Here is a 15174-nt window from a genome sequence, read left to right on the forward strand (position 1 = left end):
TCGGTAGAACTTTCAAGACCTTAAAACTCTCGTTTCAAACATTTTTATCAAAAATACATTGTTTTTCAGGTAATTGTCCGTCCCGGGACTTATGGAAGACCTTGTATAACTTCCCCTTCAACGAAAAAAGGTATCCAACGTTAAGAACGCGTCGACGATCGCGAGGTGATTTCGCGCGATGTTTCAGAAATTCCATCCGGCTGTTAGCGAGATATTTATGCCGAATAGCCGGCACCTGGGCCATCAAAGTTCGTAAATATGCCATCGATCGCAGATTGAACGTCCCTGGCGCGGCGATGGTAAACAGCGAAGATCGTCGAACCTATCCAACCGAAGAGTAAAATAAAATTCAATTAACACGGTTGCGGCAGGGTAATTTCAGAGGCGCTGCAACCGCGTCTTTGTTGCCGCATTAGCCAACGATGGCGGCCCATCTTCCTTGAGTCTATCTGGTTTCCTCGGCTCGTATCATCGACGACGTGTTTTGCTGCCTTTGAATCGGCCAAGTATTACAAACACCTGCCGCAATTTACTGTAATCCGCGTGCAGTGGTACGTCTGTTTTCCACGTCATCAGCGTTAACGGACGTTTCGCGGTTGAAGCGCGAAGAGAAACCGGTTTTCCCTTATTTTAACCGCCTCGAGTCTTCTATATTATATACTACTGTTGTGTATATATATACATATATGTATATATATATGTATATATATATATGTATATGCGACTATGCGTCGCGTATATCTCACGAACACCGCATCAGTGGTGTAATTATAACATTACTGGGATTTAGCGGCGCGCGATCGGTAGTGGCCGCTTGTTGGAAGGCCGTCGCGCTTTGATACAGAGTTGATGCGTGTTTAGCCGGTTAACCTTTCGCAAGTTATGCCATTTTGATGCATTGGTAGCTTGTTTCGCCGTGGAGGATCGTGTTTTCCACCGTGGAAGTGGTAGCTAAGCCAATGTCTTTATTACTACAAACGAATTGTAATCTTGTTGCTTCGTTTTATCCTTAATTAGTTTTGAATTGCTTCAGCTATTTTATCTCTACTTGTTAATACGATAATACGACCATTGTAATTGTTTCGTTCTTAAGAAGCGTATAGGGAAACGAAGTTTTTCTGATGTTACGGAAGACGCGAGAATGATCGTAGCCGTAGAAAGTAGATCTTTTTATTTTCAAACAATCCGCGTAATTTTCTTTGTATTCTTTGCTTTTGGAAAGACTGTTCCTAAATTTTGTGAGAGTAAAATTTGTCTTTATAATCTGGACTTTTTAGCGTTAGCCTCTAGCTAGTGTTAGTTTCTAGTTTGTGCACTTTTTGTTTTAATACGCAGGGGTGTGAACTTTCATCATTTTCTCTAGCAAACACAACGTTCTTTCTAGAACGAGAATATTTCTTTTGATCTTCCACTTGAAAAATATAACGTTGGTTATTTTCCTCCGAACCAAGTACTTCCTGACCCTCGATTCTTCTAAGCTATTTCCAGTTTTTCTTTGCTATAGTCTCTATATAAAATAATGAAATGGTACTGAACTGAACTTCAAGTATCATTTCTTCGGATACATAAAAAGCTAATACTCGAGCGCTTCACCAAATCTCTTCTTAGTGGATTTATTCGTTTCATTGTACAGATGACTACATTGGTAGATTGGAAAGATCTTCTCTTCTACTTCATTGCATAACAGCTACATTGTACATTGATATATTGCTTTTCAGTAGATATTACGCTCATCAACCTCAGCACACGTAAATTATAATCGACATAAGTGCAAGTCTATCAATAATTATCCAACGCACAGTGTTCGACGATTAATTGCTTCAGTCGAGCGTTAACACGTTCGTTGTATACGATTCGAATTCGACTACGTAAGAAGGATGATACGTACACCAAGTAAGTAAACGAGGAATGTGGGCGATCATTTCATTTGTGGTAAAAAATGGCGAGAACAAAAGTGGAACGACGTACGAGTCTCTCGAGATCCAAACTGATCAACTCGACGTTTTATTAATTTTCCAACTTCGTTGCTACGCAATTTTAACGCTCAATCGTGAAAAGACAAATATCACACTAACACAATAATGATGAAAGGACAAATATCAAACTAACACAACGATCGTGAAAAGAAAAATATCACGACTAACTTTAAAATAATTCATACAAAGGATATGTTTCAAAATGATTTATCAACAATGATTTATCAACGCGTAAATAACATTACGGTTACTGCTAATCCAAGGTCCAGCTGATTATATACATGCGACCATAACTTATAAAGGATGACACACGTCCTTAAAAACGGAGAAAAGAAAATGAAAGAGAAAAAGATGTGCAAACAACAAGCGTCGAGAAAATACTGAAATAACCGTAGGAAATGGCTCGTGACTGAAAAATGCGTTCAATTTTCCACGAATTCTGTCATTACTCCGGGGTGAGATTCGTCGAGAGGAGAGTTTCTGTGTAACCTGGCTACGGTAGCCATTACGAACAGGATTAGCCGTTAAAGAGGCAGCGTTTAGCAGCGCACTCATAAATCACGTGGAAGCGACAAGCAATTATAATAACTATCGTCGGCTATAGACGCATAAATAAAATAGTAGAACCCCTCGGCTAGGTAATGAGGCGTGCGAAACGGGATGCGAACCAGTTTCTCGACTCGTTAATCGCGACACGGGCAAACAGGGAAAGGTACTTTCACGGAAAAGATCGTCGCAACCGACGAATATTCATCGAGTGTCATTTTTTTTTTTTTTTCAAAAACAGCACGGATATTAATTCCATATTTTGAGAAATTGGAAGCAATTGGTTCAATAAATTTGTTACGCCGGTCGATAAATTACGAGCAACCCTCAAAAGACGATTATTAATTTGTTCGAAAAATGCATATAAACTCCGTAAAAAATATTTTGTACAGAGAAATGGAGAAATAGAGAAAAAGAGAGAGAGATAAATTCGTTAAGGTGGTCTAAGAATTATAATGGGAAATCAAATAATAATTATTAATTTCGAAAAATTCATAGTGTCTCTGACAGTCGATTTATGCTATCATATACTGTATGTTATGTTGTCTACTATGTATTTTTGCAAAATATTACTTCATAAGAAGGTTGCTTACAACTGTAATTAACGTCTAACTAGCCATTAATTAACATAGTTACTTAATCGAGCCAAGTGACCCAAAGTAAATAAGGACTTCAACGATTATATTGGCTGTAAACTGGTTTGTATTCTTATCTTATAACATAGTAACCGCAAGACCATTACCGCGTTTGATAGTTCAAGATATTATAACTTTTTAATAAAGTTTTAAATCACCTATGTTTATGTTGCATTTTTCGTTTAATAATATCTATAAAATACGCTAACAAAGTTCGATTATTAAACGTTAGGTCAGTTATTAACCTATCAGCCATTGAATTGGAAATACTAACAACTCGATAAAAATCACTAATGAAAGTTCAGAATTCTTTTAATTATTTAATTCAATAAAAATAGCCACAGAATATTATCCTTATATTATCTTCCACACTGATCGTAAAGTAAAATTAGAAATAAATATCTTTCCACTAAATCATTGAAATCGTTTAGAAGAACAATCCAAAGAATGCTCTTCTTACGAAGTGAAATTAGAAATAAGTAGCTATTCGTTAAATCACTTAAGACCATCGAAAAAAAAAAAAAAGAAAGAAAAACAGTTCAAAGAGTGCTACCAGTGTTTAAAGTTACTCGTCGCTCGAGTCTCATATTGGATCGCTAATCGCGTCTCAACGCCAACTAATAATTCGGTCAAGTATTTTGAAATGCCAATGGTAATTGCTGCTCGCTTGTCCATGCATAATAGTTTTTATAGTTCCATTAATTTCGCCGCAGTGTGTCGTCGCTCATGAAAGGACGCCTTTAGTTTTTAATATGAATGTTGCGATGATTGGCAGATCGATTCATACGAGCGTGAATTAGAGACAATATTTTATTGCAACGCGGCTTCTCCAGCGATACGTTATTGCTTCATAAACGATGATTCCTGATCTTTAACCGTGCTCCCGCAATCATTCCGAGTACGAGCCGGTGTTATTTACGGGCCACATAAATGCCAATTACGTATCAAGGCTCATAATGTGCATAGTCTGATAAAAATTCGATTCATCCCGCACGTTTGAAAAAGGGTTGGTATAAAAGATAAATTATGATGAAACGTTTTGTAGGTACTTGTCCGATGTATGCACCTTAATGACTTGTTTATTATTTCGTTATTACTACGCTATTTCAAAATAACATTTGATTAATATGTATATTACATGAATTATATATAGTAAACATTCTATTATACAAGTATAATATTCATACGATATTCAATACATATTTAATTCCTTACGCTATCATAATATCGTATATCGTGTGCTCGGATGAAATTGAAATTTTTCTATTTTTAATTCCAGTGGAAGTACAATGGTGTCGAAGTGAAAACATTTGCACATTGAAATGTTAAGATAACAAGGTATTGGAATAGTGAAACCTTTACGCAATGAAAGTTCACACAGTACTGTCTTATTGTATCAATAAAGATATAAACACACCCAGCATAAGCTGCTTATAGATGAATAGTAAGTTTAAAACAATTCGCGTCAATGAATCATAAGCCATTCCCATTGTGTGTCTCAGAAAATATTGTACATTCTGAAACTCTAATTTGCTCAGATACAATGAATGAGAAAAAATGAAACTCGAATGAAAAATATATCATCTTAACCGATGTAAAAGTACATTCTAAATGGCGTAAATATAGAAATGTACTTCGCTGTAATAAACATTTCAAAAGCGAATAACAGTTACGGCGGAATGGACTTAAGCTATTAAGCAGTTTAAAGTATAATTAATAACCAAGAATATCCTTGGATAAATATATCATTACGCTTGAAATATTCACAAGTGACCATTAGTTACGTTAGCAAGTTGACTGCCACGGTGATCATCGGCAATCCGAGTTCGCTAAACTCGTTAGAACGATTAAAATAAGATAAACTTTATTAACTAAAAAATGTTCAACGATGATATAGATGACGTTGCCACAAGAAAAATATGCAAATACGGTATAATATTTTGGAAAAATTAAATGTTACGGTATATTTCGATCTACTGTGACCCTCGAGATAAAATGTATAAAATTCACATGACTTCAAAGCTTTACATTCTCGAGCCATCAGTCGATTCTCCCCAAAGATACGCCTAATTTCCAATCCTATTATCCAGAAACTACAGTTTTATCGATCGACTAGCACAAATTTCTCTCAATCGAGCACAAGTATAACACAATTACGATGCAACAGCACGTGTCATCGAATGTTTGCCAGGGAACCACCGCGAGGTAGGATCGTTGCCCTGTCAGCCCCTGTTATACAGCACGAGATTAGCGATAACGTGACTATGTTCTGTCACCTAAAGCACATATACCAGCCGAGTTCCCGGAACGATGCTCCACGTAGTACTTCGTTCCTGGTAAAAACGCATTAATTAGATTTCCACTTAGCTGCCCTTCCTACGTTGCTATCCAAAGCGAAGCCTGTAAAGCCTCAAGGTCGCGGATACCTCATCGACGCTGGAATTCGAGCCGAGTTTCGAATTTCGAAGCGGAATGAACGCGAGTAGCTAGTTCAAGCAAAGAGGTGAAAAAGAGAGGAAAAAAAGAATTGAATTGGAGATTCGAAGAAGAAGAGCAAGAGACGTTGAAGTAGACGTTGCAGGGAGTAGAGAAACTTGGTGAAAGATGTGGATGAATAAAGTCGATTGCGCGGAAGATACAAAACTGAAGTAATTAACAAACTGATAGATGACATAGGTAGCATAAAAGGAGATTTTAGTAATTATTTATAGAGCGGCGACCTCACCTATCTCAATGATCTTGAAATATGTCCTCGGTGCTAACATTCTGTACAATTTTTCTCTGTATGTGTTAACGTCGCTTGGTTTTGCTCTTCGAGATATTCGCAAAAATCTTCAGTTCAATCTACGTCACGGTCACACTTCGTTCTGAAGTAGACAGACGTCTCACGGCGTCCGTATTTTCGCGTAGTTCGACCTAACTTATTTTCGATAATCATTTTCAACATTTTCTACATTTCGTGTAGGAAAGAAAAATCAATGGGATAAGTTCGAATGAGAAAATTATTCCTACCTACCTCGCGCTACTGTGAGATAATTTAAGGTGTTACACAATAAGACAGATACGATTCGTATTAAGCTTTATGTTATCTCGGCGTTATTCAAAATTGGAAACACTTGAACTATGACATTGAAGAAAGCGACTATTCGATTATCAAAATCATACTGTCGTCGAACCAGAAGCCTCTACATATGTCAGAAACTACAGCTGGATGATACCTATAGGGAAAGATTGATCAGAATGTTGATCTTGACGATATATTTCAAGATCATTGAAATCGGGAGCTCGTTCGCCTTGTAAATAAATTACCGAGATTTTTAATAAAATCCTTGTCATCGATCGTAATGTAGTTGGCGTTTACAATTGTAGTTTTATTTCAGAATGGCGCTACAAGCTAAAATAAATTATTCCAGCGTTTGTGACTTCTTTCTTTATATTTCGCATGAGATTTACGTCCATTTTAATTAGACACTGGCATTCAATCTTTTTACACTGAAATCCTTTAGCTATTTGAATTTCTGAATTGAAGATGATAGTGGATAATTGTAAAAAAGAGAAACTAAAGAGGAAAATAAAGGAATAATAGAACAAAGAACGAGAAGTAACATCGCTGAAGAAACGAAACTGAAAAAGTTCTATCTTTGAAGAGAAAGAAAAATTCTGTAGAAAAGGGAGAAACAGAAAGATCGAAGAGAAAATGGGGATAGGGAACATAAAAGAGAAATACTACGTAAAAAATTGCAAAATAAAATCGCAAGAAGAAGACAAACTGGTAGCAAAAGGCGAGTACAATAAAAATGTAAAGATACAAAGAGCAACCGTAAATTGGGGGAAGGAAAAGTAAATTAGCGAATCTATTTCTGTCAGCAAGAGAAGTGCAAGAGAAGTACAAGAGAAGGAAATGGACGGTTCAATTGCAAAAGCAAATAACGAGAAAAAATTCATTAAGAGAACGCGAATCAGATCGTACGAAGAGCGCACAGAATTGATCACCGAAATGATAAAAATATAGAAAAACAAACAGATAGAAGGAATTACAGAAATAAAAGAGGAAGCAAATACAAGAAGGCAGACTTCTCTCTGAGAAGGGGAGAACAAAGAACATGCGAAGTAGCCGGGAACGACCAGGAACGACAGAAAAGGAATATGAAACAACCAAAAAAGGATTTTCACAATTTAAATATGGAATATATATTTATGCAAACACATAAAATCATTTGTAGCTTCCAATTGGAAAATTACCGGCAGTCGTACAACAAACGTATTCGAAATTATTCGTGTGGAAATTATTCAAAAATAACGAAATACTCCTGAAACCTAATAGTTGACTTCTTGCGTCCATTACGCGATTAAGCATAAGAGAAAAAGGAGAGCTGCAGACGGGAACGAAACGCGTGGAGAGGGCAAGGAGCCACAGGGAAGGAAAGAAAAAACATGGAAAGACCGCAGAATGTGAAAAACGAACGAGCAAAACCCGGCGTAAAAATACGCGGAGGTGAAAGAAGAAAGCGAAAGCACGGCAAAAAGCGACCGATGCAACAGCTAAGAGGAGGGAACGAAACAAAAGCAACAACTTAACATGCACGGTGAAGGAATTAAAAGAAGTAAGAATACAGGAACTCGAAGTGAAGGGCCTGAGGAGAAGTGGACGAGGAAGAAGACGAAGCGGAGGAAGAAGCAGAAGTGGCAGAACAAAGGGAAGAAAGGTACAAAATAAACAACTCTGACCAAGTGGAATAAGAAGTGAAAGTACAAGATAACGTATCTAACAGGCAGAAGAATAATATAAAAAGAAGCGACTATCAAAAGCGAATAAGAGAATGAAATAAAAGAGTAAGATAGAAAGAAAGAATGAGAAGATCGAGGCTAGAGAGAGTACGTAAATGGGGCCAAAAGTACATAGTGCGGATCGCGGACCGCCATAACCTTTTATCAGTTATCTAATTAGCCGTTGCATTTAATTAGCGACCCGAGAAGAGGGCCGAGGGAGATAGAGCAGGCAGCGCGCGAGACCGACGTACGGTTCTCTGCACAGTCGTACGTAATTTTAATCGGTGTTCACGTCAGATAACGACGGGTCGACGGATGAGCCGGCATTCGCCGCGTTTGCAATTAGCCGTGTTTTTATTTATTCGAGTATCTGGCTCCTATTGCGCCGCGTACCGACCGCCAGAAAGAGAACCAGACATCAGGAAAGGTTTCTCGAGTACGTGTCTTCTTTGACTTCGAAAGATCCTCTGATTACAGCGTTGTTCGTTTTTTGTTTTCGATTCAAACTTTTTAGAGTTATTACGCAGGTTGCTTGGTAGGATGATGACGATTAATTAAAAGTAAAGATTAATAGTTGGAGAAATTGTTTGAAGTAATTGCACGGGGGTGACTTGTGAGAATGAACGAGCGTACTTATGGAAATACGTATATCTACATTGATCGATTTCCTATCTTCTATTTTCATCGATTCTCTAAATAAATCTAATTCTTCCAGTTTTTCTGCTTTCTCATATCTGGAGGAAGTAGGAATTCAACTACTGTATAATATAGATATAACCACAAGATACGGTATTCTACGGAACTTTAGTTGGTGATACGATCCAAAAAGATAGGATAACAATCAAAATTTCCGTCACTGAGTCTCATCTTTGAGGTTTCAATCAAAGAATATTAGGATATTCTCGGGTAGACTGTTCGATTATCACCAACTTTTATTTCAATTCTTAATTTTTATATTGTTTCAATACCATACTTTATCTCCAAGATTTAGATATACAATATATTTTAACGAATTCACGAAAAAGTTCGCGCATTTCGTTGTTGGCACGAATTACAAAATCCTCTACATCTGCAACCTTGCATGAAATTTCACGAAATGCAAACCTCGCGATGAACCAACTTCGAGAACGCAACCTTTTTCATCGTTATCATTCCAAAGGCATGGTTCGATTTGGTAACGCGAACACGCGTAAAGAATAGAACGATCCATCGCGAATCCAGCACGATGGACGCGATTGTTACTCGTTCGAAGCAAAAAGAAAACGTTTACGTAACGATGGACGACTTACCTTCGCCGGATCCTCGATGAAGCTGCCGATGGTCATCACGTGTAGGGTAATCTCGCGCGTGTTTTCCAACTCCTCGAGAGCAGCGTAGAGACCCTCGCTGACGAAATAAGGCTCGGGGCACGTGAGCCTGTAAACGATCGGCAAATTAGATAATGAACAGGAATGCGTCAAGATGCATCCGTCGATGGCGAAACCGCTATGGACTAGGCTAAACTCTTCTCTACGTACAACCCCCAACGTATGTACGTACGTTGGATAACGTAATTAGCGTTATGTAAGCGGTCGAGCGAGTTTGCTTCTTGCGAGGTTCATTAATGGGACGCTATTGGAATAACGAAATACGTTCTTTATTGTTTCATGTAAAAGTTACTGTTAGAATGACTCGAAGGGACTTGCTGTTATTGTAAAAAATTTGGAAGAGTTATGGAAGTTGTAAACACGAGGAATCTGTCGATAATTTACAGTGGTTAGGTGATAACTAAGAGCGTCGATAATTTACGAGCATATAAATACGGAAAGTCTTTACGCGAAATTCTTGAAAAAAATAGTCGTAATTGGGAGTAAAAATTTGGAAGCTCTTCTTTGCTTGTAATATTTCAGAATATAAAACCTATATTTTTAACTGTTATTATATAATAGAAAACAGTTGAAATGAAAGTTTTAGTTGAATTTAGTAGTACTTCGAGGTAATGTTGTATATTACCTAACGTAGTTAGTGATTTATTAGGAAATATTCCAACCTTTTAACGGATTTGTGATAACGGTATATGAATTTTATCCAAATGTACGAATTAATGACGAATTAATAACTAGCAGAAGTATTGGGCTGGCAACTAAGTGATTGCGGATTTTCTCATTAGGTGGTACTGACAAAATCGTCTATCAGATGTTGGACACCAACGATGTACCTGAATGATGTGAAACGAATAACTTTACAAGAAGCGAGGTTGTTGATCTTTCGCTTCTTAGAGGTTCAAATGAGACATTGCGAGTAGAAATAGACGACTTGCAATAGATGCGAAGACAAAAAGAATCAAGCTGGTCGAAACCACATTCTTAACTATAGTTCTTGTAGGTGCCTTCGTTACATAAAAAACCATGCTTCTTGCCCTTTCTTTCGCAAAACCGCAACAACATTCTTGCGAAGGTATATACACGAGAGCATCGATATTATTGCCAAGGAGGAACGCGTGGTATCATTATCGCGAGAAACAAGGAAAAAAGAGAAAGGAAGGTAAAGTGTGGAGCGAAAGGGAGGCAGAGAAGGAAGGACTGCGAGTATCCTCCTCCGTTCAGCTTCGTGCACCAGGAGGTTCCTCGATTACGCGGCCATTCGAAATTTTCGAGGCTCTTCCGACAGCGGCGAGAATCACCCTCGAAATTGATGTTGCCTGGCCACGCGATCTCTCCGAGCTACTCGAGCCTCTGCTCGATATTTCTCGCCTGCTCTATCCCCTTTCCGCCACTCGAACAAGACGCTGCGTGAACATATTTATTACAGCTGCCCGTGACCCCTGCAGCATACTTTATTGGTTATGGCCTCGTAAATAGGATGTTTTGTCGAGATTCATCTCGCGTTATGCTCGTTGTTGCTCGCGATGACTTAATACCGGAAGATTGATTACGTATGGAATGTTAGTGGCGTTGATGGTCGTACAGAAATTTCAACATCATCTGCGGAAATTTTATGATATTCGATGGATATAAAAAATATTCGCGCATTGTTGTATTTATTATAGTATCTGTATATTAATTACTTACATTACATACATACATTAGGCGCTTTTATATCGCTACGAATGTTTGATACGGTACAGATGAAATGTACAGAAGCAGATAGAAAGGAAACACTTCGTTGGAAAGCAATGGAACGTGCCAGTATATTTTTTCGTAATTAACCTTCTTGGGGGTAATGGAACATTACATTTAGCAGGAAGATTGAGAGCAATAATGGATTAAGCAACATTTTTTTAACGAATTTAGCTGTATGAATCGTTCGTGAGTTTTAGTACGCTAAATGAAAAAATTATTTTGACACGATTATGTTAGAATTTTATTAATAGTTTGATCTTATCTTTTGGTCGCGTTCTCGCTGACCTTCAGAAACGATAAAACGATCATTTAACGATTTGAAATACAGCAGAAGGTAAACGATGAGTAATATAAATGTATCAAACAGAAACGAATTACAGTTAGAAATAATAACAAACGAAAACATAAAACGGAACGTATAGTATCTTTATAGCAGTATCGTTTAAATTATATTGTATACGGACTTTTTGTTAAAACAAATTCCATCTCTCATAAAACATATTAATTCTTCGTTAAAAAACTTCCAACTATACAAATAATAATTTTCTCAGAATTAAACAAATTTACACATAAATCAGTATTCAAATTTGTACCGTATTTGTATTTGTGTACCGTAAAGATCAAATCGCATTCACTAACTCCGCTAACTAAATAACCCTTCAAGTATGTTTCTTAATGCGCTCCCATTGGAAAATTTACGGCTATTAACAAACGTTCACAAATCGAACAGCATTAACAAACGAGATAGGGTCGTTAAGTCGTTGGAAATTGACCGCTAAAACGATAAATCAACAAATGTAACGATAATAAACGAAAACGCAGCGCGCACTTTCGCTTGCAGCCTTTTTAAAACACGATCACCAGTTTTCAATTATCGACTACGGAGTTACGCTTCCAGCAAACAAACGCTCCCGTCTCCTAGGTAGGGGCTTTGGATCCTTTTCAATTAGAAACGGAGTGTGAAAATTAATTACCATCGCCCAAAACCGGTCCAGCCACAAAATGCTCCCACGCGATCTTTACAAGCCGCCGCGGTTCCGTATAATTAACAATTTATACGAAGCAATTCACCGGTGGCCTTTCGCGTGGCCACGTAACCAATAGATCTCTTCGATCCTCGAATCGATCAATCGCCCACGTGGCTCTCGGTGAAATCACATTCGTTTTAAATACCTAGACCCACGGACGGTTTACAAATTTTCTTAACGATACCGTATTCTTTTTTCTTTTTTTTTTTTTTTTTCTTAAGATAAATTATTTCTTATACTAGATAAAATCAGGTTCTGTTGATTTTGATCATTTTCTTTGCAAGACTTTTATTTTATTTTACGTGAGACACGAGTGATTAATACGACATTTAGTTATTTCAATGAGAAGTTAAAATTAGCATGTTTTAATCTTATTTTCGTTTTAGCAAACGAAACGGACTTGTAACGTTTTAAGATGTTTGATAGGAAATCGAGACGAGAGTTCACGCATACCAATAGAAAGTTTCTCGCGATTCGTTTAAGCTTGAGATATTTTTTAACGTTAGAAAGATACAACTCGGTCGAGGTTATTGGAGAAATGTGACAGATTGATTGACTTGAATCCTCGCAGAAATTATTCTGAAGAGAAATGAAACAACGTAAACGAATGGAGAATTTTTAAATAAAGAAACTACTATACGTACTATATGAATGAATAAATTAACACGTCCTTCTCGTTCAACGAGTTAAGAAAGAAGAAAATGGAGGAGGTAACGATAAGCAACGATAGGCTTCTTTTAATATATCAAGGCTGCTTTTAAAATTTTCTGAAAGTAATTGAAATTACACGAAGAATTATATTAATCGATTGTGGAATTTACACGCGCAAAGTGTTCGAAGATTTAAGAATCAAGAAGCTTAGATATTTAATAATTTAAAATCTCGAAAATATTCGAAAACGTAAAGATTCAAGAATTTAATGGAAGTACCGTATAGAAAAAGTTGCATGAGCAAGGGAGTAATGAGGTTCGAAGAAAAATTTCAGCACATAAGGAAGAATTTGATTAAATGGTATATAATTATTCGGAGGATTCTTGGATCGTTCATTAAATTCAATCTTTCCGCGTAACGACTTCAACGCCTATAATTTTCAATGTTCGTAATTGAAATTCGTCCGGTTATCCTGTTATTCGATCGATTTTATAGCATCGATGAATCTATAATTAAATAACAAGAAAAGTAAAATTGAAATCGAGATTTTTACATGGCCATTAATTAAAAAAGTCGAGAATTAATTATAAGAGGAATATACCGATCGTAAAATGCGTCTGGAGAACGAAACCGAGTGAATAAACATTTTTCGAGGTCTTTGCGGTTCTCCAGCACGCTAGTGAAATTAGTTTTATCGATTGAAAATTATCGTCGCATAAACGAATGATAGTTTTCTTTCTTTTTCTCGCCCTTCTCCCTGCCTTTTTGTCTGTTAAAGGTCGGCTTATTAGTTAAATGTAATTTCGATTTAAATAAGAATCGCCTCCCACGATGAAACATCTAATAAACATCTCTTAACTCTCAACATATTTCTCAGTCTGCCGTAAACATTTATATTCTGCGAGAGTAATTTACAAACGAGCATCGCGACCGAGGAAAACGCAACGCGAATGCCACTAACGATCGCACCTCGATGGCTCATTAATTTATTCGTTGCGTTTCCATGAATCATCACCTCGCCACCGCGTGTTTGATCATCTCTTAACGAAGACCATTGTGCGACAAGTATTTGTTAAATATTTTTATCTGATAAATTAGTTGACATTTATCCTTGATAAATACGTATAGAATGGATTGTTTCATACTGTTTCATTTTTTAATGAAACGTTTGTTCTGGTAGTTTCTCCTATCATCAACTTCGCTATTGTTAAATTAGATTTCAATTAGACCGCGACAATTTGATTTAGATTTCAGTTAATCTATTAGATAGGTTAATTGCAAGGTATTTAATTTTTATTTTTCTATTTTAATATCTTACGTGATGGATGTCGTAGACGTAAAATATACGATATAACGTAAATTAAGGTGAAGAATAGGTACTGCAAAATTCGGTAATTTATAATTCAAATTCTCGAGCGTTATCTGCGATGCAGTGATAGGGTATAATGACAGACAGAGTGTAATTTGAGGATATTCGATCAATGAACAGTATGCACTTGAATAAAAATCCAATGGAAAGCTCTCTAATCGTAATCTAATAAAAAATAGGATTTTTACGAATGATAAAGAGCAAATTGTTTCAAATATCCATCTTCTCAAAATATAAAAGAGTGAAAAGGAATTATATATGGGATTATAAAGGGGAAAATTGCGTTATAAAAAATATAAAATATTAATTAAATATTAATTATGTAAAGTAGCAAATTTAATTTAGAATACTGGCATTGCAATTGTTAGTGAGATATATCCGATATATAGTTTTATTGTTAGCTGCTCATCTTAAAAATCCTCCGTTATGATAGTCTCTTATGAACTCGAAGACACTGATGTTATCGTACACTGGCGAGCATGCATGTCCATTATATGCCATCGTTCAGCCAGTTCGGATAGCGTACACAGTTCCTCCAGTCCTTATTTACTAAATATTTCAATCAAGTTGCCGGGTTAAAGAACTCCTACTCCTACGATAGCAATAGTAATAATGATAACTAGAACGCAGACAAGAGCGTACGATACAAATGACCACAAATCTGTAATTTATTTGCCGAGATAAAAGGTTAGACATTGCAATATTGTGAAACAAGCCGTGTGCGTAATGATACTAAAATGGATACGGTCCATGCTTTATTTACTAATGCTACTAAAATAGATACGGTGTTTCGCAATGCAGTGTGTGTACAGTGTGTTTCATTTAGTGTAAACATTAAATTCTTTCTCTTGGAAATATCTGTATAATTTCAAAATAATTTTGGACAAGTGAAGCGTATAATTATAAACTAAAAATGACCAGAATATCGGTATTCTAATAGTTTCGAGAAGTAACAAATATGTCATATTAAAAATAATAATAAAAATTGATATTGATCCTGTAACTAATTAATTTTGACATTACGTGATTTCTAAGTTACGTATCTGTCTATTTAATATTTTTGAAGTATTAGTGTAAATTATTATTAAATTAAATATT

At 36.4% G+C, this 15174-nt stretch overlaps 1 protein-coding gene across 1 annotated transcript in view; it reads right to left on the reverse strand.

Annotated features, from left to right (window-relative positions):
• The window catches only part of MESR6 (misexpression suppressor of ras 6), a 419881-nt gene extending 410539 nt beyond the window's left edge, over positions 1–9342 (reverse strand). Inside the window, exon 1 of the mRNA XM_033337922.2 lies at positions 9217–9342. Coding sequence (XP_033193813.2) covers positions 9217–9252 — 36 coding nt within the window. The 5' untranslated portion in view covers positions 9253–9342. The remainder of the gene's footprint in view (positions 1–9216) is intronic.
• Positions 9343–15174: the final 5832 nt, after the last annotated feature.

The sequence above is a fragment of the Bombus vancouverensis genome, chromosome 1 (assembly GCF_051014615.1).
Source record: "Bombus vancouverensis nearcticus chromosome 1, iyBomVanc1_principal, whole genome shotgun sequence".
Taxonomy (NCBI): domain Eukaryota; kingdom Metazoa; phylum Arthropoda; class Insecta; order Hymenoptera; family Apidae; genus Bombus; species Bombus vancouverensis.